Here is a 25,802-nt window from a genome sequence, read left to right on the forward strand (position 1 = left end):
ATGGGACCACGCAGCATTCATACCGCTCAGGGAGGAGACGCGTTCTGTATCCTAGAGATGAACGTACTTTGGTGTGAAAAGTGCAAATCAATCCCAGAGCAACAGATAGGGCCTTGTGAAGATGCTGGAGGAAACGGGTACAAAAGTATCTATATCCACAGTAAAACGAGTCCTATATCTACATAACCTGAAAGGCCTCTCAGCAAGGAAGAAGCCACTGCTCCAAAACCGCCATAAAAAAGCCAGCCTATGGTTTGCAAATGCACATGGGGACAAAGATCGTACTTTTTGGAGAAATGTCCTCTGGTCTGATGAAACAAAAATAGAACTGTTTGGCCATAATGACCATTGTTATGTTTGGAGGAAAAAGGGGGATGCTTGCAAGCCGAAGAACACCATCCCAACCGTGAAGCACGGGGGTGGCAGCATCATATTGTGGGGGTGCTTTGCTGCAGGAGGGACTGGTGCACTTCACAAAATAGATGGCATCATGAGGCAGGAAAATTATGTGGATATATTGAAGCAACATCTCAAGACATCAGTCAGGAAGTTTAAGCTTGGTCGCAAATGGGTCTTCCAAATGGACAATGACCCCAAGTATACTTCCAAAGTTGTGTCAAAATGTCTTAAAGGACAACAACGTCAAGGTATTGGAGTGGCCATCACAAAGCCCTGACCTCAATCCTAAAGAAAATTTGTGGGCAGACCTGAAAAGCATGTGCGAGCAAGGAGGCCTACAAACCTGACTCAGTTACACCAGCTCGGTCAGGAGGAATGGACCAAAATTCACCCAACTTATTGCAGGAAGGTTGTGGAAGGCTACCCGAAACATTTGACTCAAGTTAAACAATATAAATTCAATGCTACCAAATAATAATTGAGTATATGTAAACTTCTGACCCAATGGGAATGTGATGAAAGAAATAAAAGCTGAAATAAATCATTCTCTTTACTATTATTCTGACATTTCACATTCGTAAAATAAAGTGGTGATCCTAACTGACCTTAAACAGGGAATTTTTACTTGGATTAAATGTCAGGAATTGTGAAAAACTGAGTTTAAATGTATTTGTTTAAGGTGTATGTAAACTTCCGACTTCAACTGTACATAGGATTTATATAAATTCAAAGACAAATGGCACCTTACTCCCTTAATAGTGCATGAGTTTTTAACAGAGTCCTATGGGCCCTGATCAAAAGTAGTGCACTATATAGGGAATAGGGTGCCATTTGGGATGCACACCATACTCTCTCAGTAGCCTCACGAGTCAGGCTTCAGAGTCAAACTTAGTCTACTGAATGCCATCTGGATACGCTAGGCTATATCCTCCAGAACTCTTGACTTTACACTCCACAGTCATCTCAGTGCCTTTAATACAGTTCTATAAAGCAAAGCATGACAGACAGCATGTCCTTATAAGGAGTGGTAGATTATCAATCATAGACAGTGTCATGTAAAGGGTCAAAGACGGATGGAAATGTTGACAATAAACAACATACAGGTAGCTAGAGTTTATTATGATTTATAATGGGAGATCATAGTGAGTCATGTAATGGCTGATTAGTCTTAAAGGGACATTACACTCCAAAAGTGTAATGTATTAATTGATGGCCTGATACTTAGTTGTTCTTCTCTCTGTGTGAATAGTCTCCCTGCTGCAGGGGAAATATGGCTGCACTAGTTTTGTGCATTTGGATGATGACTCCCGTAAGATTATTAGGCCAGTATACAATAGTACAGTCTACGGAATCCATGCCTGGGTCTTCAGTAGAAATTCATAGGGAGAGGACCACTGCACTAATCTAAAATATATCACTTCAGACATGCAGCGTGGTGTCATAGATTAGACGTGACATAGTAAATGTAAATCCGGGACACTCGAATTAGTATGGTATGTTATGTTTGGTGTCGTTACATACAGTGATCAGCCGTCATTCCACGCAGAATGTGTGTGATTATATATATTTACATATTTTTATATATAAAAATATGTATACATATATATATATATACATACATATACAGTGCCAGTCAAATGTTCGGACGACACAACTACTCATTCAAGGGTTTTTCTTTATTTTTACTATTTCTACATTGTAGAATAATAGTGAAGACATCAAAACTATAAATAACAATATGGAATCATGTAGTAACCCAAAAAGTGTTAATCAAATCAAAAAATATGTTATTTTTGAGATTCTTCAAAGTAGCCACCCTTTGCCTTGATGACAGCTTCGCACAATGTTGGCATTCTCTCAACCACCTTAATGAGGTAGACACCTGGAATGCATTTCAATTAACAGGTGTGCCTTGTTAAAAGCACATTTGTGGAATTTCTTATCTTCTTATTGCATTTGAGACAATCATTTGTGTTGTGACAAGGTAGGGGTGGTATACAGAAGATAGCCCTATTTAGTAAAAGACCAAGCCCATATTATGGCAAGAACAACTCAAATAATCAAAGATAAACAACAGTCCATCATTACATTAAGACATGAAGAGAACTTTGAAAATGTCATCAAGTGCAGTCGCAAAACCATCAAGCGCTATGATGAAACTGGCTCTCATGAGGACCGCCACAGGAATGAAAGACCCAGAGTTACCTCTGCTGCAGAGGACACGTTCTTTAGAGTTAACTGAAACTCAGATTGAAGCCCAAATAAATGCTTCACAGACAACCGTTCTTTTATTTTTTTGTACCATCATCTTTGAAATGCAACAGAAAGGCCATAATGTATTATTCCAGACCAGGTTCAATTTAGTGTATGTGCAAAGTTTTAGACTGGTCCAATGAACCATTGTATTTCTGTTCAAAGTTTTGTATCAAGACTGCCCAAATGTGCCTAATTGGTTTATTAATAACTTTTCAGGTTCAAAATTGTGCACTTTCCTCAAACAATAGCATGGTATTCTTTCACTGTAATAGCTACTGTAAATTGGACAGTGCAGTTAGATTAACAAGAATTTAAGCTTTCTGCCAATATCAGATATGTCTATGTCCTGGGAAATGTTCTTGTTACTTACAACCTCATGCTAATCGCATTAGCCTACGTTAGCTCAACCATCCCGGGGAAGGGACACCGATCCCGAAGTTTTAACTGCACCTCAGATTGCAGCCCAAATAACAGACACATCTCAACATCAACAGTTCAGAGGAGACAGCGTGAATCAGGCCTTCATTTTCAAATTGCTGCAAAGAAACCACTACTAAAGGACACCAATAATAAGAAGAGACTTGTTTGGGCCAAGAAAGATGAGCAATGGACATTTGACCGGTGGAAATCTGTCCTTTGGTCTGATGAGTCCAAATTTGAGATTTGTGTTCCAACCGCTGTGTCTTGGTGAGACGCAGAGTAGGTGAACGGATGATCTCTGTGTGGTTCCCACCGTGAAGCATGGAAGAGGAGGTGTGATGGTGTGGGTGTGCTTTGCTGGTGACACTGTCAGTGATTTCATTAGAATTGAAGGAACACTTAAAACCAGCATGGCTACCACAGCATTCTGCAGCGATACACCATCCCATCTGGTTTAGTGGGACTATTATTTGTTTTTCAACAGGACAATGACACAAAACACACTTCAGACTGTGTAAGGGCTATTTGTCCAAGAAGGAGAGTGATGGAGTGCTGCATCAGATGACCTGGCCACAATCACCTGACCTCCATCCAATTGTGATGGTTTGGGATGAGTTGGACCGCAGAGTGAAGGAAAAGCAGCCAACAATTGCCCAGTATATATGGGATCTCCTTCAAGACTGTTGGAAAAAGCGTTCCTCATGAAGCTGGTTGAGAGATTTTCAAGAGTGTGTGAATCTGTCATCAAGGCAAAGGGTGGCAACTTTGAAGAATCTAAAATATATTTAGATTTGTTTAACACTTTTCTGGGTTACTACATGATTCCATATGTGTTATTTCATAGTTTTGATGTCTTCACTAAAATTATAAAAATAAAGAAAAACCCTTGAATGAGTAGGTGTGTCCAGACTTTTGACTGGTACTGTATATATACAGTGCATTCGGAAAGTATTCAGACCCCTTGACTTTTTCCACATGGTGTTTCCTTTCAGCCTTATTCTAAAATAGATTCAATCGTTTTTTCCCCTCGTCAATCTACACACAATACCCCAGAATGACGAAGCAAAAACGTCATTATTTGGGAGTTTCTCCTATTCTTCTCTGCAGATCCTCTCAAGCGCTGTCAGCTTGGATGGGGAGTGTCACTGCACAGCTATTTTCAGGTCTCTCCAGAGATATTCCATCGGGTTCAAGTCCGGGCTCAGGCTGGGCCACTCAAGGCCATTCAGAGACTTGTCTTGAAGCCACTCCTGCGTTGTGTGTTTTTCCTAGCCACCGTGCTTCTACATCTGCATTGCTTGCTGTTTGGGGTTTTAGGCTGGGTTTCTGTATAGCACTTTGTGACATTTGATTTATTGTCTTGGCTGTGTCCTTAGGGTGTTGTCCTGTTGGAAGGTGAACCTTCGCCCCAGTCTGAAGTCCTGAGCACTCTGGATCAGGTTTTCATCAATGATCTCTCTCTCTCTACATTTCTCCGTTTATCTTTCCCTCCATCCTGACGATGGTGATGCTGCCACCACTGTGCTTCACCATAGGGATGGTGCCAGGTTTCCTCCAGACGTAACGCTTGGCATTCAGGTCAAAGAGTTTATTCTTTGTTTCATCAGACCAGAGAATCTTGTTTCTCATGGTCTGAGAGTCCTTTTGGTACCTTTTTGCGAACTCCAAGCAGGCTGCCATGTGCCTTTTACTGAGGAGTGGCTTCCTTCTTGCTACTCTACCACAAAAGCCTGATTGATGGAGTGCTCCAGAGATGGTTGTCCTTCTGGAAAGCTCTCCCATCTCCACAGAGGAACTCTGGAGCTCTGTCAGAGTGACCATCTGTGTAGATTAATGAGCAATTTTTTTTTTAAACCATTTTAGAATACAGCTGTAACATAAGACAATGTGGAAAAAGGGCAGGGGTCTGAATACTTTCCGAATGCACTGTAGATATATATTTTTTAAATCCTGTTTTGCATGGTATATTGCCTTTAATACGTGTCAGATATCAGTTTGCAAACATTGTAAAATTAATAAAGTTATTTAAGCCACATACAAACATGGTCCCTTTTTTACTTTCTTGAGTAAGGCAGCTCCAAATGCAGGTGTTTCAGCCTAGCTCGGTGCTTTCTGTGATGGTGGGGCAGCCAGCTGAATATATATAGAGTAGGGGTTGGTATTGCTCTCTAGTTGTGCCGTGATTGGCTCAGTGTTCTGTCATTCATGGGGACACTACGCCACCGCAAAATCTATAGGGAGAACTTCAAGCCCTTTGGGTGCTGCCGTAGAGTTACGTTAGAAGTGCCCATCCAAGAATGCTCAAGGTCATTGGCCACAGATAAAATGATGTCAAATCACGTTATATCTACCATAGCTTTGATTGGTTTTGTCATGTCAACATCATACTTTCAAAATCTTAGCAAGCAAGCTAGAAAGCACTCATTGTTATGAATCAAGTCAACAATCTTCTGGAAAATCCTTTTCAATCCTTGTCATATGAAGAGAAATTAGAGATAAAACATATCGGTGGTCATCGGCTATTGGACATAAACTTTATACAACAAGTTGGAAGTCGCAAATTCAACAATGAGTGGCTTGTATGGAATCAGTGGCTAACTGCAAGCATTGCAAAGCATTCACTAGCCTGCCATTCAGTGGAGCGGGTGTGTGGTCCAACTCTGGGTTTAAGGGTCTCTTTTCCAAGCTTAAGACGATAAACATTCACATGCAACACAATGGGCCAGAAAAGGTTGAATACATTGGCCATGATGTCTCTTCTTCTTGTTGTTTTCCTTTAGTAGAGGTTTCTCTGCGGCAATTCGACCATGAAGGCCTGATTCCTGCAGTCTCCTCTGAACAGTTGATGTTGAGATGTGTCTGAACTCTGTGAAGCATTCATTTGGGCTTCAGTTTCTGAGGCTGGTAACTCTAATGAATGTTATCCTCTCACACTGGGTTTTCCTTTCCCGTGGCGGTCCTCATGAGATCCAGTTTCATCATAGCGCTTGATGGTTTTGCGATGGCACTTGATGAATGTCTTAAAGTAATGATGGACTCTTTGCTTATTTGAGCAGTTCTTGCCATAATAAGGACTTGGTCTTTTCCCAAATAGGGCTATCTTCCGTATACCCCCCCCTCCCCCCCACCCATCTTGTCACATTGATTGGCTCAAACACATTAAAAAGGACAGAAATTCCACAAATTAACTTTTAAGAAGGCAATTGTTCTACAATGTAGAAAATAGTAAAAATAAAGAAAAACCCTTGAATGAGTAGGTGTTCTAAGACTTTTGACAGGTACTGTACATCACAGAAGACTGAAATATAACACAACTGTTTGACATAGAAACACCAGCAATTCCAGCTGTTAAAAAAAATGAAATATGAATAACATTCCACCCATGAGGCCTCTAGTTATTTGATTGCAGGAAAGGGCTATGGCAAAAAGGAAAGTTGGTTGGGTGGGCTTATAACGCGAATGTCTAGCAACCCGAAGGTTGGGAGTTCAAATGTCATCACGGACAACTTTAACATTTTAGCTAATTAGCAGTTTTTCAACTACTTACTACCTTTTAGCTACTTTGCAACTACATATCATGTTAGCTAACCCTTCCTCTAACCCTCTAACCCAAACTCCCTAACCCTTTAATCTGACTCCTTACCCTAACCGCTACACTCTTAGAAAAATGGGTTCCAAAAGCGTTTTTTGGCTTTCCCAATAGGTCAACCCTTATTGGTTCCAGGTAGAACACTTTTAGGTTCTATATAGCAACTTTTTTTCTAAGAGTGTAGCCTTGCTTAAATTAGCAAGCTAGCTATTGCTAGCCACCAAGCTAGAATTCGTAACAGATCATACATTAACCCTCCTGCTGTGTTCCGTTCAAATTGGACCGATTTACAAGTTTTCTCTCTGAAAAATGTAGTTCATTTAATCTGATTGTCATAAGGTTCCATGACTTTGTCCACACAGGGCATCTGAACACACAACATACATTTAGATGATTTTTATAACATTTTGTGTGTTTTATTTAACTGCTGTACACCTGTGGTGTTCCCGGTCAAAAATGACCGGTCATTAGAAATTAATGCGTGAGACTACAATTAATGTATAAAATTGAGTTCAGGCACATGCCCATTCATCAGATGGACACACTTCCTCTCCCATACCCCCACATGCATGTACTGTATGTTTGAGCACACACACACACACACACACACACACACACACACACACACACACACACACACACACACACACACACACACACACACACACACACACACACACACATACACGCACACACCTCACCTTCTTGGCTTCCATGGCAACCCCCAAGAGAACCTTTCCACAATAAAATATGTTCCCCATGGGAACCACACCTGTTGGCATTCTCACAAACAATCACAACATTGTTTCAATAATATATAAACGCCCCTTTTTCAGGACCCTTTCAAAGATAATTCGTAAAAATCCAAATAACTTCACAGATCTTCATTGTAAAGGGTTTAAACACTGTTTCCCCATGCTTGTTGAATGAACCATAAACAATTAATGAACAAGCACCTGTGGAACGGTCGTTAAGACACTAACAGCTTACAGACGGTAGGCATTTAAGGTCACATTTATGAAAACTTAGGACACTAAAGAGGCCTTTCTACTGACTCTGAAAAACACCAAAAGAAAGATGCCCAGGGTCCCTGCTCATCTGCGTGAACGTACCTTAGGCATGTTGCAAGGAGGTATGAGGACTGCAGATGTGGCCAGGGCAATAAATTACAATGTCCGTACTGTGAGACGCCTAAGACAGCGCTACAGGGAGACAGGACGGACAGCTGATCGTCCTCGCAGTGGCAGACCTCGTGTAACAACACCTGCACAGGATCGGTACATCCAAACATCACACCTGCGGGACAGGTACATGATGGCAATAACAACTGCCTGAGTTACACCAGGAATGCACAATCCCATCATCAGTGCTCAGACTGTCCGCATTAGGCTGAGAGAGGTTGGACTGAGGGCTTGTAGGCCTGTTATAAGGCAGGTCCTCACCAGACATCACCAGACATCCTGTCTGGTCCAGCGACGGTGGGCACAAACCCACCGTCGCTGGACCAGACAGGACTGGCAAAAAGTGCTCTTCACTGACGAGTCGCAGTTTTGTCTCACCAAGGGTGATGATCGGATTCGTGTTTATCGTCGAAGGAATGAGCGTTACACCGAGGCCTGTACTCTGGAGCGGGATCGATTTGGAGGTGGAGGGTCCGTCATGGTCTGGGGCGTTGTGTCACAGCATCATCGGACTGAGCTTGTTGTCATTGCAGGCAATCTCAATGCTGTGCGTTACAGGGAAGACATCCTCCTCCCTCATGTGGTACCCTTCCTGCATGCTCATCCTGACATGAACCTCCAGCATGACAGTGTCACCAGCCATGCTGATAGTTCTCTGCGGGATTTCCTGCAAGACAGGAATGTCAGTGTTCTGCCATGGCCAGCGAAGAGCCCGGATCTCAATCCCGTCTGGGACCCTTTGGATCGGAGGGTGAGGGCTAGGGCCATTCCCCCCAGAAATGTCAGCTAACTTGCAGGTGCATTGGTGGAAGAGTGGGGTAACATCTCACAGCAAGAACTGGCAAATCTGGTGCAGTCCATGAGGAGGAGATGCATTGCAGTACTTAATGCAGCTGGTGGCCACACCAGATACTGACTGTTACTTTTGATTTTGACCCCCCCTTTGTTCAGGGACACATTATTCAATTTCTGTTAGTTACATGTCTGTGGAACTTGTTCAGTTTATGTCTCAGTTGTTGATTCTTAGGTTCATACAAATATTTACACATGTTAAGTTTTCTGAAAATAAACGCAGTTGACAGTGAGAGGACGTTTATTTTTTTGATGAGTTTAGAACTTTTCTCGCAGCTCTGATATATAAAGCTTTTTTGAGGCCTTGCTCACAACATTGTGGCAGGACAATGACCAAATGATATACTGTATGTGTGTATGATCATATATTCGATCATGACACTTATGAGGAGGAGAGAGTCCTTGTTAAACTTTGACACAAAGTAGTTTGGGATAAATAGCACAATATGTTTCATCTGAGTATTTGTTATAGTCAAAATAATCCATTCATTATGCTTTTTTTTTTACTCAAAAACGAGTTCTATGAACTCAGGTCATTGAGGCCTGCAGGCCATAAATAGCAAATACATGTTCAAAAATGGTAATGTTCACAAGAGCTTAATTTGAGAAAAAGATTGAGCACAACATTAGGTGATAATATATGTATTATTATGGATTTATAATCAGCTATAATGGGGCGGTCATTTTGGACCGGGAACACAGAATGAATTAACATGAAACGAACAACAGGAGGGCTAAGCAAATTCGTAACATATAATATGCATTGTAATTCGTAACATATAATATGCATTGTAATTCGTAACATATCATGCAAAATGGATGGCCATCCACAAATTAATACATACCATATGAAACGTAACATATTATACGAAATAGAGTTCCTCGGATTTACGTACAGAATAATACAAAATGCTCTGAGACCAGGTTGAGACATGGAGTCACATGGGGTGACAGGTAGCCGAGCGGTTAGAGAGGCGAGCCAGCAACCCGGAGTTGCCAGTTTGAATCATGGGTCCGACAACAAAAATCTGTCGTGAAGTGAGCTGGCAACTGGAGTGTTGCTGGTATCAAATCATTGATGCCTGCCATTGTGCCCTTGAGCAAGACACTTACTCCTCTCCAAAACCTGTATATTTATGTATGTGTATGTACTGTATATCCCACGTTATTGAGGTGTATCATTTGTATTGAGTCACACTACTGTAATGCTTTATCCACTGCCACATGGATTATGGTATTAGGTATACACTGATGGGCTGTTGTTGGGAACATTGTGTCTCAGTTTCTTCCTCCCAAGGGGATTTTCAATGTCAGCCGGTGCGACTGGCTCGTCAGCTGGAGCGACGCTCAGCCATTTGTCAGTGCCAAGCCAACTGGCAAGCTGAGGCTTCCCACAATGTAAAAAGCAACATTCCCAGAAAGATGTGTGTGTCCCGTAGGAGATGGGCTGCTGTATTCTGGTGCTGATAACAGAATGGAGAGGAGACGTTGGTTTTGAAAAAGCTCTTTATTTAATCGTTATTAATAACCTCTCTTTCGCTCTCTCTTTCACTCTCTCTCTCTTTCATGCTCTCTCCTTCTCTCTCTCTCCCTCTCTACTTCTGTCTTTCTTCTAGACATACAGTATATGCCGAATCCATAGGAAGAGCCTTCAAATATTCCTCTCTTTTCTCTAAATCCACACCAGGCATAGTGTGTGTGTGTGTGTTTGTGCGTGCGTGCGTGTGTGAGCTGCTGTGAGAGGAATGTAGCTCAGAGCTATATATAGGACAGATCCTGGAGGGAAGACTGAAGTGAGAGAGAGAGAGGGAGGGAGGGATAGAAAAAGAGAGGGGATATAGATGGCGATATAGAGAGCGGAAAAGAGAGAGGAAAGAGAAATGGAGAGGGAGGGAGGGAAGGAAGGAAGAGATGGAAGAGACAGAGAAAAGAGCGATAGTGGTAGAGAGATGGGGAAGCATCAGAGTACCTACGGACATCCCGTCATGGTGTGCGTGTGTAGCAGTATTGCTTCCACGCCTCTCCTCGCCCCGAACCAGGGACCCTCTGCACACACCGACAACAGCCACCCTCGAAATATCGTTACCCATCGCTCCACAAAAGACACGGCCTTTGCAGAGCAAGGGGAGCAACCACTTCAAGGTCTCAGAGCGAGTGACGTCACCGATTGATTAGCGCGCACCACCGCTAACTAGCTAGCTGTTTCACATCGGTTACACGTGGAAGCATAGCAGAAATAGAGTCAGTGTGTGTCCCAAATGGCACCCTATTCCCTATGAATGCACTATGTAGGGAATATTGTGCCATTTGGTATGTAACCTCAATGTGGGATCTGCTACAGGAATACCTCTCTCTACACATGGTACTGGAGATAGCAGACACGATGGGCTCAATGTGTTACAATTTAGATTCGTCAGTAGAAAATCACAAACCGTTTGTGGTCCTGTGTAGCTCGGCTGGTAAGAACATGGTGCTAGCAATGACAAGCGTTCAATTCCCGCAAGATTCACATGCGAAAAAAATAATACCCTTTTGGAAAATGTGGCATAATATTGTGTGATTAACACATGTGACTTCTGAATCATGTGTCAAGTCACTCTATCCAGGACACGCTGCTGGGCTACTCAAACGCACTTCTGAAAGGGCAGTCTGAAAACCACTTTCTGTACCAATTGAACTATATATTACCTTGAGTAAAGAACGTGTCTGTTTTCCCAATAATGAATGACAGATCCTTGAGTGACTCTGATACTGGTCAAAATACATTATGTTCCCTCTCTCTCTCTCTCACTCTCTTTTTTCCCTCCATCTCTCCCATTTTTGCCTCCCTCCGTTGTTTACTACTTTTGGTAAACAAGCACACAGTGTGTGACCATAAAAGCTATACTGTAAGTATTCTATAGTATTTTAGCATCCCAGTGTTTTAGCATCCCAAAACGTATTACTATCTCCTCTAGCCTCCGCAGAATTGCATTGGGTTTAATGTAATTGCTGTAGATAAAGTGAATAGTGGCTTATTCATGTTTTGTCAGGCAGGGTACAAAATACAACCTAAAATAGGATTGCTTTTAAAAAGCCAAAGGAAATCTATTAAAAGCTTTGCATGGTTCATATTTACACTGGGACATCCTAGTATCAGCTAAATCCCTTACCTTCCTCTCTCATCCCTGTCCCATTGCTTTCTATACCTCTCCTCTCCTCTCCTCTCCTCTCCTCTCCTCTCCTCTCCTCTCCTCTCCTCTCCCAGCCCTCTCTCCACCACTCCATCCTTATCTCCAATCCCTGTCCCCTTCTCTACCACACTCACCTCTCACTACTATTTTCTCTCTCTCTACCACACACACACACACAACCACACACACACACACACACACACACACACACAACCACACACACACACACACACACAACCACACACACACACACACACACAACCACACACACACAACCACACACAACCACACACTCAGTAAATGACTAGAGTGCAGCAGATTTGTAAACAAATCACTTATGCTTTATTCATGATTCATAATCGCTGCTCGGCTGATATCGCGCAGGGCGGCTAGAATACAGCGCCCGTACAGAAATGAGTAGGACCCCGGTCAGGCCGTCCACGAGAATGCCTGTGTGACACTACTCAAACGTGACTTTTTACCATCAACAGCAGCAGTCGCCATGGGCAGGAATGTGGAATCGGAAAGGGATGCTTCCCCTTCCGTTTGGCCTCTCGAACCTTTCTTGTTTGTTGGTTTTGTTTGATGGTTTCCTGATTCGCCGGGCAGAGTAGGGTTATCAAACTAGGTTTAGTTTAGCAAGTAACTGCTCCCCCTGAAACATAAAGGCATTTTTTCCTGATACAGATTAAGCCTCGTTTTACACTAATAAGCACTTTCAATGGTGAGTCCAAGTCAGTAGGTGTTAAGGCAGTCAATGTCGTTCTCCTCCTCAGACGAGGAGGAGCATGGATCAGACCAAGATGCGGAGAGGTAAGTGTTCATGATTTAATGAAAATAACAGGAAAACACTACAAACTACAAAACAACAAACGTGACATACCTCAAAACAGTCCTGTGTGGTCCAACCACTGGCACAGGAAACAAACACCCACAAAACACCAGTGAAACCCTGGCTGCCTTTGTATGACTCTCAATTAGAGACAAACAATACACACCTGTCTCTAATTGAGAATCATACCAGGCCGAACACAAAACCCCACATAGAAATACAAACATAGACAAACCCACCCAACTCACGCCCTGACCAACTAAAATGAATACAAAACAAAGGAAAACAGGTCAGGAACGTGACAGAACCCCCCCCTTAAGGTGCGAACTCCGGGCGCACCAGCACAAAGTCTAGGGGAGGGTCTGGGTGGGCGTCTGTCCACGGTGGCGGCTCTGGCGGTGGACGAGGTCCCCACCCCACCATAATCAATCCCCGCTTCTTTATCCCCCTCCCAATGACCACCCTCCCACTAACCCCACCTAAATGAAGGGGCAGCACCGGGACAAGGAGCAGCACCGGGACAAGGGGCAGCACCGGGACAAGGGGCAGCACCGGGACAAGGGGCAGCACCGGGACAAGGGGCAGCACCGGGACAAGGGGCAGCACCGGGACAAGGGGCAGCACCGGGACAAGGGGCATCACCGGGATAAGGGGCAGCACCGGGATAAGGACCAGCACCGGGATAAGGGGCGGCAGGTCCTGGCTGAGGGACTCCGGCAGGTCCTGGCTGAGGGACTCCGGCAGGTCCGGGCTGAGTGGCAGCTCCGGACTGTAGGGCAGCTCCGGACTGTAGGGCAGCTCCGGACTGTACGGCAGCTCCGGACTGTAGGGCAGCTCCGGACTGTAGGGCAGCTCCGGACTGTAGGGCAGCTCCGGACTGTCGGACGTCTCTGGCAGCTCCTGACTGGCGGGCGTCTCTGGCAGCTCCTGACTGGCGGGCATCTCTGGCAGCTCCTGACTGGCGGGCGTCTCTGGCAGCTCCTGACTGGCGGGCGTCTCTGGCAGCTCCTGACTGGCGGGCGTCTCTGGCAGCTCCTGACTGACGGACGGCTCTAGCGGCTCCTGACTGACGGACGGCTCTACTGGCTCGGGACAGACGGGCGGCTCTAATGGCTCGTGGCAGACGGATGGCTCAGACGGCGCTGGGCAGACAGATGGCTCAGACGGCGCTGGGCAGACAGATGGCTCAGACGGCGCTGGGCAGACAGATGGCTCAGACGGCACTGGGCAGACAGATGGCTCAGACGGAGCTGGGCAGACGGGCCGTTCAGGCACCGCTGGGCAGACGGCAGACTCTGGCCGGCTGAGACGCACTATAGGCCTGGTGCGTGGTACCGGAACTGGAGGTACCGGGCTGAGGGCACGCACCTCAGGGCGAGTGCGGGGAACAGGAACAGGGCACACTGGACTCTCGTGGCGCACTCTAGGCCTGGTGCGTGGTACCGGAACTGGAGGTACCGGGCTGAGGGCACGCACCTCAGGGCGAGTGCGGGGAGAAGGAACAGTGCGTCCAGGGCTCTGGAGACGCACAGGAGGCTTGGTGCGTGGTGCCGGAACTGGAGGCACCGGGCTGGAGACACGCACCATAGGGAGAGTACGTGGAAGAGGAACAGGGCTCTGGAGATGCACTGGAAGCCTGGTGCGTGGTGTAGGCACTGGTGGTACTGAGCTGGGGTGGGAAGGTGGCGCCGGATATACCGGACCGTGAAGGAGGACACGTGCTCTTGAGCACCGAGCCTCCCCAACCCTACCAGGTTGAATGGACCCCGTAGCCCTGCCAGTGCGGCGAGGTGGAATAGCCCGCACTGGGCTATGCAGGCGAACCGGGGACACCACCTGTAAGGCTGGTGCCATGTACGCCGGCCCGAGAAGACGTACTGGAGGCCAGATACGTTGGGCCGGCTTCATGGCATCCGGCTCGATGCCCAACCTTGCCCTCCCAGTGCGGCAAGGTGGAATAGCCCGCACTGGGTTAAGCGCGCGTACTGGGGACACCGTGCGCTTTACCGCATAACACGGTGTCTGACCAGTACGACGCCCTCTCACTCCACGGCAAGCCCGGGGAGTTGGCTCAGGTATCCAACCCGGCTTCGCCACACTCCCCTTTAGCCCCCCCCCAAGAAATTTTTGGGTGAGCCTCTCGGGCTTCCGTGCTAGCCGCGTACCCTCATACCTTCGGCTCCTCTCTCCGGTTGCCTCTGCTCTCCTCGCTGCCTCCAGCTGTTCCCATGGGAGGCGATCCTTTCCAGCCAGGATCTCCTCCCATGTGTAGCAACCCTTGCCGTTCAAGACGTCTTCCCATGTCCATTCCTCTGTCTGTCTCTGCTGCTGTCGCTGCCCTTCTCCACTCCGCTTGGTCCTCTTGTGGTGGGTGTTTCTGTTAAGGCAGTCAATGTCGTTCTCCTCCTCAGACGAGGAGGAGCATGGATCAGACCAAGATGCGGAGAGGTAAGTGTTCATGATTTAATGAAAATAACAGGAAAACACTACAAACTACAAAACAACAAACGTGACATACCTCAAAACAGTCCTGTGTGGTCCAACCACTGGCACAGGAAACAAACACCCACAAAACACCAGTGAAACCCTGGCTGCCTTTGTATGACTCTCAATTAGAGACAAACAATACACACCTGTCTCTAATTGAGAATCATACCAGGCCGAACACAAAACCCCACATAGAAATACAAACATAGACAAACCCACCCAACTCACGCCCTGACCAACTAAAATGAATACAAAACAAAGGAAAACAGGTCAGGAACGTGACAGTAGGATAAATATGTGTTTTGGAAACTGGTCCTGTACATTAACGGTTTATAATTGCAGTTTCCTTCTGAGAGTATCTGTAACTTGACGAGTGTAGGTGGAAATATGGTATTGCATCCTGTAACAGAGGTTGTTCAGTGAATATCCCGAGCATCATGAATAACCCCATTTGAGACTTGAAGACTTACATTAGCTCCCCATATTGTACAGAGAACTCCGATTTTAAAGTCCGGTGCCAACCCATCTCTGGTGAATATCAGATGTCAATGAAACAATGTGATTCATACAAATTCTGCCCTGCTTGATCCTCTGTCTGACGAGAGACATGGGATTTCGTTGCTGCTGTCGAAACAGAGTTAGACGGGGGTGTGGCGTGTTTTAAGTTTCAGGTTTTATTAGTCGTATGAACGGGATACACATGCTATATACCGTCCCAATAAATGCTTACCTGAAGGTTCCTTCTCGACAATGCAACAGCAATAAGAAATGATACAAGATAAGACTACAAACATAAAGTAAATGGCTCAGTAGAATAGAATATACATTTTTACATATGCATAATACAGCAATGCTCAATTTATAGTCCAATATTTACACGTGTATTGGGGGAGCAAGTGTTTAAATTGTGCAGTATTTAGCAATCATAATAAGATTATTCTAGCAGCATTTGTGTGTGTGTGTGTGTGTGCGTGTGGGGGGGGGGTACAGCATGTCTTTGGGTGTGAGTGAGTGCATGTGTGCTAAGGTGCGTAGAATCAGAGCAGGTGGTCAGTCCAGGTCAAGTGTTCAGCAGTCTGATGACTTGTAAATAGAAACTGTTTCTGAGCCTGTTGTATTTTTATATTCCGTACATGCTTCCTTCTTTTCACTCTGTCAATTTATGTTAGTATTGTGGCATTGTAAAATGTCCCTATTCTTTGTGGTTTAATCTGTGTTTGAATTTCACTGCTCGACTGAGGGACCTTACAGATAATTGTGACCGACTGGCTCGATTCAGTTTTATATGTAGCAAAATTTGAAATTGTGTTTTTTACATTGGATAAAAGTAGAGACTCGGGGCTAGAAAATGGTACAGTACCAGTCAAAAGTTTGGACACACCTACTCATTCAAGGGTTTTTCTTTATTTTACTATTTTCTACATTGTAGAATAATAGTGAAGATATCAAAACTATGAAATAACACATATAGAATCATGTAGTTACCCAAAAACTGTTAAACAAATCAAAATATATTTTAGAATTGAGATTCTTCAAAGTAGCCTCCCTTTGCCTTGATGACCGCTTTGCGCACTCTTGGCATTCTCTCAACCAGTTCCATGAGGTAGTCACCTGGAATGCATTTCAATTAACAGGTGTGCCTTGTTAAAAGTTATTTTTGTGGAATTTCTATCATTGTTCCCACCCATTCAGATGATGAAATATATATTGTCCCAAAGTCCATTTATTTGATGTTCTGTAGTTTTGGGCTGTAAACTCTTCCTAAGGCACACAGACATTCCAGTGTCTCACACTAGAGACCAGAAAGGAGTTGGGCAGCTGCCTTCTTATTTACAATGGGCATGTGGTAATAACCCCCCCCCCCCCCCCCCCCTGCACATCAATTTATTTATACCTCTCCCGCTCTGCGGAGAGATATCTCTGTTGAACTGTGATCCACTGTAATCAGATCCTCACATGACATCGGTCTGTCTGTGTATGCCTGTGTGTCCGTGTAAGTGTGCATGGGCGTGTGTCTGTGACTGTGTGTGTGTTTGTGCGTAAACGGATGGATGTGTGTCTGTACATGTCCAGGCTGTATCACATCCGGCTGTGATTGGGAGTCCCATAGGGCGTCGCACAATTGGCCCGGTGTCGTCCGGGTTTGGCCGGTGTAGCGCCGTCATTGTAAATAAGAATTTGTTCGTAACTGACTTGCCTAGTTAAATAAAGGTTAAATAAAAAAATAAAAAAAATATGCATGCTTGTGTATGTGCGCGTGTCCGTTTCTGCGTCTGTGTGTTCTGTGTGTGTGTGTGTGTTTTTGTGTATGCTTCACCACCCCCTGCTGTTTACCCATAGGCTGCAGTGTATGCGAGGGACTCAAACCAGTCACCCTTAATTTCCCTTTATGTTCTGATGACACACAAACCTTCTGAGTCTGTTATATCTTCTGATGTGTGTGCTCCAAACTCTCTGGCTTCAGAGCGTCCTCTGTTTCCCCTCATGCAGCCTAGCTAATGCAGACAAATGTCAAACTCTGGGGCTGGTCTTTTTCTGCCGGAGCTGTCTTAGACACACGATGTTCAGGCTCAGCTCTGAGTTTCTCTTATTTTGTCAGTGTCAAATGCTCTGATGCCCGTCCCTGAGGGAAGTGGAGGGGATCACTATGCTAGAATCCATGGTATTATAGATTGGTAGAAATAACAGTAATGGCTTGATCATCACACGATGTGTGCTACTCAGTTGTAGTGTTTTGAGTAAGGTTAGAGTTATTAGGTTATTAGGTCAGTTGTTATGAAGTGATGAACAGAAAGTGAACCTATGTGGCTTCGTTGGTAAGAGTGGGATGCTAGCCATGCCGATGCTGCTCGTTCAGTTCCCTAAAGGATCACACACACACACTGAAAACATTAAGTAACAGTAACAGTAACAGTAACAGTTAAGTAACAGTACAGTATTGTTATTGTTTATTTTAACGAATCCCTTCTCTCTCTGGTCTCTCTCTCTCTCTCTCCACAGTTCAAAGGGCAGGCCAACCTCCATGTGTTTGAGGACTGGTGTGGCTCGTCTGTAGCCCAGCTCCGAAAGAACCTGCATTTCCCTCTATATCCCCATGTGAGTATACTGTAGAGCTCTGTCTGTTTGTCCGTCCGTCTGCCTTCTCTGTGTCTGTCCGTCCGTCCGTCAGACATGTCCAGGTCTTCATCTTATGGTTTGTACACGTCTATCATTCCAGACGAGAACTACGGTGAAGAAGCTGGCTGTGGCTCCAAAATGGAAGAACTACGGCCTCCGAATATTTGGTTTCATCCATCCATACAGAGATGGTGAGTACCCACTAATCATACTTTCTATTTACACCCTAGAGGTTGAGTTCCATTAGATGAAGTGCCCTTGGGTGGAGTTGCCTATATGTGCCCAACACTACACCAAGTGCCCTACCAAGTGCCTCAATCCAACTTGGGCTAAATACCATCCACTAATGAGGCCTTGGACAAGTATCCCTAGTAGCACCCTATCAGAGTTTCTCAGACCCTCTCAAGGGATACTGCAAAAAGGTTAGATGGATAACATGGATAACATTTCACTCGTAAGTGAACATTTTTTCCAGACATTTTCCAACCTCTAAAGTAGTCTAATGTCAAGATGAAACCATGTCCAATGACATCAGTTGTATATATCCAGCTATATGCCTCCATTCCAAATGAATGGAAAATATGTTTTTCCAAAAACAAGAAAGTAGACAGTGCTTATCTTTTCCATTCATTTGAGATTGAGGCGTACAGCTGGATCTACACTATCGATCTACATTATTGATGTCGTGGGACGCTGTTTCATCTTGACATTACTTTACTTTCCGTTTCTGAGTGAAATGTCCCTTTAAGAGTCACCCAACACACACCATAACCCCCATAGTATCAAACCACTGTGGTGGAATTATTGTAATCAAAAGGAGAGACTTTTAGATTTATTCAGAACAATCCAGATTTATTATTTAATTACTGCAGTAATGGAGCTGGTCGGTAACCACCCCTGGAGGGGATCACTGAGAACTCAACCAGCTGGTTTGAGCCAAAGGCATTTTATAGCCAAGTCCATTCATGACAAACAACAGATGTATGGAATGGTTCACAATGTTACTAATAATTCACAGCCAACAGTATCTGCTGTAAATACTGTCCTCATTGTGTAGAAACCAGGGTCTGGCCCTGAGCCATCTCTCCCTGGTACCTTCCAGTCAGTCACACAGACACTAATCATGCTATGCAATGCGGTCTTTATCACCAATCCATCGTAAATCCACTGTCGGTGTTAAATCTCCCAGAGGCCCACTTTCAGTTCACACAAACACAATAGAGTTATAAGAACCCTCTATTCTGTTGCATAAAACAAACATTTGATGCCATAACAGTATTATAACATAATATTATAATTTCTTCACCATACCACTCAGTCTATGTGGTTTTTGGCCATTCCCGTCTTGGCCTCTGAGCTTTAACTGCAGAGCAGAAGCATACTGTGCACTTGTGCCGCTGCTACTCCGTTGCTACACACACACTCTCTCTCTTAGTGAGGTCAGCTGTATAAATATAGCTACAGAACCAGGCCCCAAATCCCCATACAGCAACTGACAGCGTGTTATATAGAGTTATATAGAGAGTTACTGAAGGCTGGGGCTGTGGCTCTAGGTGTGGACTGAGGACACTGTGTCTGTCAGTCCTGCGTCAGTAACGCACATCTTGCATACACACACAAACACACACACACACACATAAACACACACACACACGCGCACACACACACACACACACACACTAACCATTTTGACTGTATTTCTATTCCCCAGGTGATTTCCAGTTTTCGGTGTCGTCAGATGATAACTCTGAGTTCTGGGTGAGTCTTGACGAGAGCCCTCTCAATGCCAGACTACTGGTCTACGTTGGACAGGTAAGGACTGCACCAAACACAAACGATTCTATTCTATTATTTGATTTAGATTTTGTTTCATTTAGTTTCTATTCACCCTTAAATGGATAGTTTTCCAGATTAAGATTAGGGTAAAACACTGAAAACCATCCCTTTAAAACATACCAATACTATGGTACTATCACAGTAGTAGAGAGATACTTTTCGTGTCAACGTTGTGATTTATGAGGGTGGCGTGTATGGGGTTTTTATGAGAGGGGGCGTGACGGGATATAACATGTACGTAGACATCATGTGTTTAAACCGGGTTTCTTACCATTTGTTTTTTGATTCTTTTTAATCTCGTTTTTTTAATCTAGTGATCAAGGCAGATATGTGTGTGTATGTATGTGTATGTACACTGATTGTACAAAACATTATGAATGACAGACTGGCCAGGTGAATCCAGGTGAAGGCGATAATCCCTTATTGATGTCACTTGTTAAATCCACTTCAATCAGTGTAGATGAAGGGGAGGAGACAGGTTAAAGAAGGATTTTTAAGCATTAATACACTTGAGGCATGGATTGTGTATGTGTGCCATTCAGAGGGTGAATGATCAAGACAAAATATTTAAATGCCTTTGAACGGGGTATGGTCATTACTTAATTTGAGCCGGATCCTGCCAAAACAGGGTCCGGTGTACCTCTCAGTTTTGGACGGTTTCGTTCCGGAACCCATTTGCCAGGATCCAGTACATCTTGTGACATGAAACATTATTTTTCACTGTTAGTATTTTTTTTGTTGTAAAAATTTGAATGAATGCAATCACAGTTAATTCAAGATGACTCCTCTGTAATTCTCCTGGCTGCCCCCTCGAAAACATAATGTAAAAACAGTGCCTGATATTCTAAGAATTGATTTGTGTTGGGCTGGCCCGGGTTCATGGTTTGCACAACATTGTAGTCTTATATTGATAATGGCGCCGGAGTGGATGGCTGCTATTTAACAGGCTCCTAACCAACTGTGCTATTTTGTTTATTTTTCGCATTGTTTGTAACTTATTTTGTACATAATGTTGCATCTACCATCTCTTATGACTGAAAAGAGCTTCTGGTCATCAGAACCGCGATTACTCACCTCAAACTGGACAAAGATTTTTTAATGAGTCCGACGCGAAGGTTATACTGCTTTGTCGAGACCAGGTCCAAATCCCTGTCATACGCGTGAAGAAAAGACAGAGAAAAGGGGGGGGAGGGTGGAGTGCCTTGTGAGAATTTGCGGGCGAATAGGTAAACCACCACTACCCTCCATATTATTGGCAAACATACATTAATTGGAAAATAAACTGGACGATCTACGATTAAGACTATCCTACCAACGGGAAATTAAAAACTGTAATATCTTATGTTTCACCGAGACGTGGCTGAACGACGACATGGATAAAATAGAGCTGGCTAGGTTTTCTATGCATCGGCAGGACAGAGCAGCTACGTCTGGTAAGACGAGGGGCGGGGGTGTGTGTCTAATAGTCAATAACTGCTGGTGTGCGATGTCTAGAATTAAAGAAGTCTCGAGTTATTGCTCGCCTGAGGTCAAATAACTCATAAAAAGCTGTAGACCATACTATCTACCAAGAGAGTTTTCATCTATATTATTTGTAGCCATCTACTATTCACCACAAACCGATGCTGGCACTAAGACCGCACTCAACGAGCTGTATAAGGCCATGAGCAAACAAGAAAATGCTCATCCACAAGCGCCGCTCCTAGTGGACGTGGGCCTTTATTGCAGGCAAACTTAAATCCATTTTAACAGCATTTCTACCAGCATGTCACATGTGCAACCAGAAGGAAAAAAACTCTAGACCACCTTTCCTCCACACACAGACACTCTTACAAAGCTCTCCCTCGCCCTCCATTTGGCAAATCTGACCATAATTATATCCTCCTGATTCCTGCTTAACCTGTCTAGGATCAGCGTGGCGCTAGCGGCACTCCCCCCCCCCCCCCCCCCCACTGAAAAACCAGTGCCGCGAAATTCAAAAAAAATATTTTTTTTAAATATTTAACTTTCACACATTAAAGTCCAATACAGCTAATGAAAGACACAGATCTTGTGAATCCAGTCAACATGTCCGATTTTTAAAATGTTTTACAGGGAAGACACAATATGTAAAGATGTACATCTATTACCTAAAAACACATTAGCATAATCCACCATCTTTTATTTGTCCACCAACACCAGTAGCCATCACCAATTCGGCTAAACTAAGATATTTATAGCCCCTAACCAACAAAAAAACTCATTAGATGACAGTCTGATAACATATTTATGGTATGGGATAGGTTTTGTTAGAAAAAAGTGCATATTTCAGGTAGATGGCATAGGTTACAATTGCACCCACCGTCACAAATGGAATAGAAAAACTACTTAGAGCAACGTGTTTACCTACTTACTAATCATCAAACATTTCGTAAAAATACACAGCATACACGAATCGAAAGACACAGATCCTGTGAATACAGACAATATTTCAGATTTTCTAAGTGTCTTACAGCGAAAACACAATAAATCGTTATATTAGCATAGCACATACCACATAGCAGCCCAGCATTGATTCTAGCCAAAGTGAGCGATAAAAGTCAACATCGCCAAAAGATATTAATTTTTTCACTAACCTTCTCAGAATTCTTCCGATGACACTCCTGTAACATCACATTACAACATGCATATACAGTTTGATCGCAAATGTTTATATTTAGCCACCAAAATCATGGTTAGACAATGTGAAATGTAGCTCAGCTGGTCAGAAAATGTCCTTGCGCCACTTAGACAGTGATCTACTCTTATACATAAATACTCATAAACGTGACTAAAAAATATAGGGTGGACAGGGATTGATAGACAATTTAATTCTTAATACAATTGCGTTATTACATTTTTTAATTTATCCTTACTTTTCAATACAGTTTGCGCCAAGCGAAGCTACGTCAAAAAACATGGCGTCCTAAGCCACTAAAATGTTTCGACAGAAACATGATTTATCATAATAAAAATGTCCTACCTTGAGCTGTTCTTCCATCAGTATCTTGGGCAAAGGATCCTTTCTTGGGAGAAATCGTCTTTTGGTGGAAAGCTGTCCTCTTGCCATGTGGAAATGCCAACTGCGTTCGGGATAAACTGAAAAGCGTGCCCAACTATTCACATCGTTGCAAAAATAAATGTCCCAAAATCGCACTAAACGGATATAAATTGCTATAAAACGCTTTAAATTAACTACCTTATGATGTTTTTAACTCCCATAACGAGTAGAAACATGACCCGAGTAATATTACCCCCTTCACTAATGCTTGGAAAAGGTGCGGGCCGGTGTCCTCTAGGCGCATGACGCAGCTCCAAAAGAATGACTAGCTTCAGGGTTTTTTCATTTGTAGGGCCTGTGAACGCGCGATCGACCCCATTGGAATCGTCATCACGTAAAGGCATCCAGGGGAAGACGTAAGAAGTGTCCGTATAGTCATAGCAAAATCAGTGCCCTTTTAACTGACTTCAGAACAGTGTCCAACATTTCTGAAATCTGAATCCATGTCAGGGAAATTGCTGTAGAATGGGCTCTGTTCCACTTAGAGACAAAATTTCAACTCCTATAGAAACTATAGACTGTTTTCTATCCAATAATAATAATAATATGCATATTGTACGATCAAGGATTTTGTGGGAAGCCGTTTAAAAAAGTACCCAATTAGCATAAATAGTCTAAACAGCGCCCCCATCCCCAACAGGTTAAAACTAAAACAGGAAGTACCAGTGACTCGCTCAATACGGAAGTGGTCAGATGACGCGGATGTTACGCTACAGGACTGTTTTGCTAGCACAGACTGGAATACGTTTTGGGGTTCATCCAATGGCATTAAGGAGTATACCTCCTCAGCAACCGTCTTCATCACTAAGTGCATCGACGACGTTGTCCCCACAGTGACCGTACGTACATATCCCAACCAGAAGCCAGAAGGCAACATCCACAATGAGCTAAAGGCTAGAGTGTCCCGCTTTCAAGGGGCTAGTGTGTCCCGCTTTCAAGGAGCGGACACTAATAGAAGCATTTCTCACAGAACTAGAATGAGATTCACTTTAAATGATCTTTCTCCATTTCCCTGCTCTGCTACACATGAGCATGAAACACCCATTTTTCGAGCGTTGTACAGTGGTAAGGGTGCTGGAGGGGCCGCAGCACCCCTGACGAATTGAAATACATTTGCCAAAGTTATAGAATTACTGCTGTCATCCAAAACAGGCCTTTCACGATATTTCAAATACAATCGCGGGAAAACACAGATCCTGCTGAAAAGAGAAGACTAATCTGTCTGTAGGCTACCAAGTGATCAACTTCCAAATAGACATTTTGAGCGATCAGCATTGTTTTACCAAGTAAGAGAGAGATTTGTCACGAGCGCATCAGCCCTGGCTGGTGAGTGGCCTGCGCATCGTTTGGTGAGTCAGTGAAACTGGAAAGCTTTTTTAGGACTAGAATTTCCTCCTCATGTTGTACAATATGTGGGTCTCCACACACCTAGGCCTAGGCTATTGATGGATTCAAGACAGTGTCGTTTTTATTGATCTCATATTTTCAGTATAGCCTGTCATTTCGATAATTTGTGAGCTATTATAAAAGATTCTGCTAAAGTCTCCAGTCATCTAAAATTTTGTAGAAGGAAAATGTTTTTCCGGACCATAGGCTATTAAACATTTTCCCCATCTGTGCAATTTCTGGAAGCGCCTCTCTCTACTTTACTGTTGTATGCCAGTACGCCAAAGCGATGATAATGCATGAAATGCTTTATTATAAGGGATTTTTCTTTCATGTGTTCCGGTACCTCTGAGCCCCCCAGGTCACCCACCTCTCTGGCTTTTTGTTCTGTATTTTGCCACCTCCCAATTGACAAATTAAGCACAGGGTATGGTAGTACGTGCCAGGCACACCGGTTTTGTGACAAGAACTGCAACGCTGCTGGGTTTTTGAAGCGCAACAGTTTCCCATGGGCATTGAAAATGGTCCACCACCCAAAGAAAATCCAACCAATTTGACACAACTGTCATTGGAGTCAACATTGGTTTTCTGAATGTTTAGTTTATGTGCATGTGAGAGAGAGGAGCAGGAAGGAAAGGCAGAGGGGAGAGATGTGTGTGAGTGTTGTGGGGCCCACTCAGTTGTTTTGTGGTTCTCGTCAGCTCCTTCACAACCCCATGCTAGACAGGCAGGGCAATTACGTTTTACAATACATCCACTTTGTGTGTGTGTGTGTGTGTGTGTGTGTGTGTGTGTGTGTGTGTGTGTGTGTGTGTGTGTGTGTGTGTGTGTGTGTGTGTGTGTGTGTGTGTGTGTGTGTGTGTGTGTGTGTGTGTGTGTGTGTGTGTGTGTGTGTGTGTGTGTGTGGAGGTGGCTGTCAATCAGGTGGTGTTTAGTTCCTGTAGGTGATCACATGTATATCATGTGAATATACATTTACATCATTCCATGTTGGTAGAGCGTGGGGATTACTAACATCATGTCTGTGTAGAATTATACATGTACTCTATCCAGTGGATAACAAGTGGTGTGTCCTCAAATTGTCTTAAACTGCACTTTACCTTCAAGGAAATAGTGTAAAATTTATGAAAATACAAGTTTTAAAGGGGGGTTGAGTTGAAATTATTCAATAGAATATGTATTATAAAGTTGTTTT

The 25,802-nt window shown here is 44.0% G+C and overlaps 1 protein-coding gene across 1 annotated transcript in view; it reads left to right on the forward strand.

The window, feature by feature from the left end:
- b4galnt4a (beta-1,4-N-acetyl-galactosaminyl transferase 4a) overlaps nucleotides 1–25,802 on the forward strand; it is a 430,046-nt gene that overhangs the window by 254,341 nt on the left and 149,903 nt on the right. Inside the window, exons 4-6 of the mRNA XM_055934959.1 lie at nucleotides 18,190–18,285; nucleotides 18,407–18,497; nucleotides 20,018–20,118. Coding sequence (XP_055790934.1) covers nucleotides 18,190–18,285; nucleotides 18,407–18,497; nucleotides 20,018–20,118 — 288 coding nt within the window. The remainder of the gene's footprint in view (nucleotides 1–18,189; nucleotides 18,286–18,406; nucleotides 18,498–20,017; nucleotides 20,119–25,802) is intronic.

The sequence above is a fragment of the Salvelinus fontinalis genome, chromosome 9, assembly GCF_029448725.1.
Source record: "Salvelinus fontinalis isolate EN_2023a chromosome 9, ASM2944872v1, whole genome shotgun sequence".
Lineage (NCBI taxonomy): Eukaryota > Metazoa > Chordata > Actinopteri > Salmoniformes > Salmonidae > Salvelinus > Salvelinus fontinalis.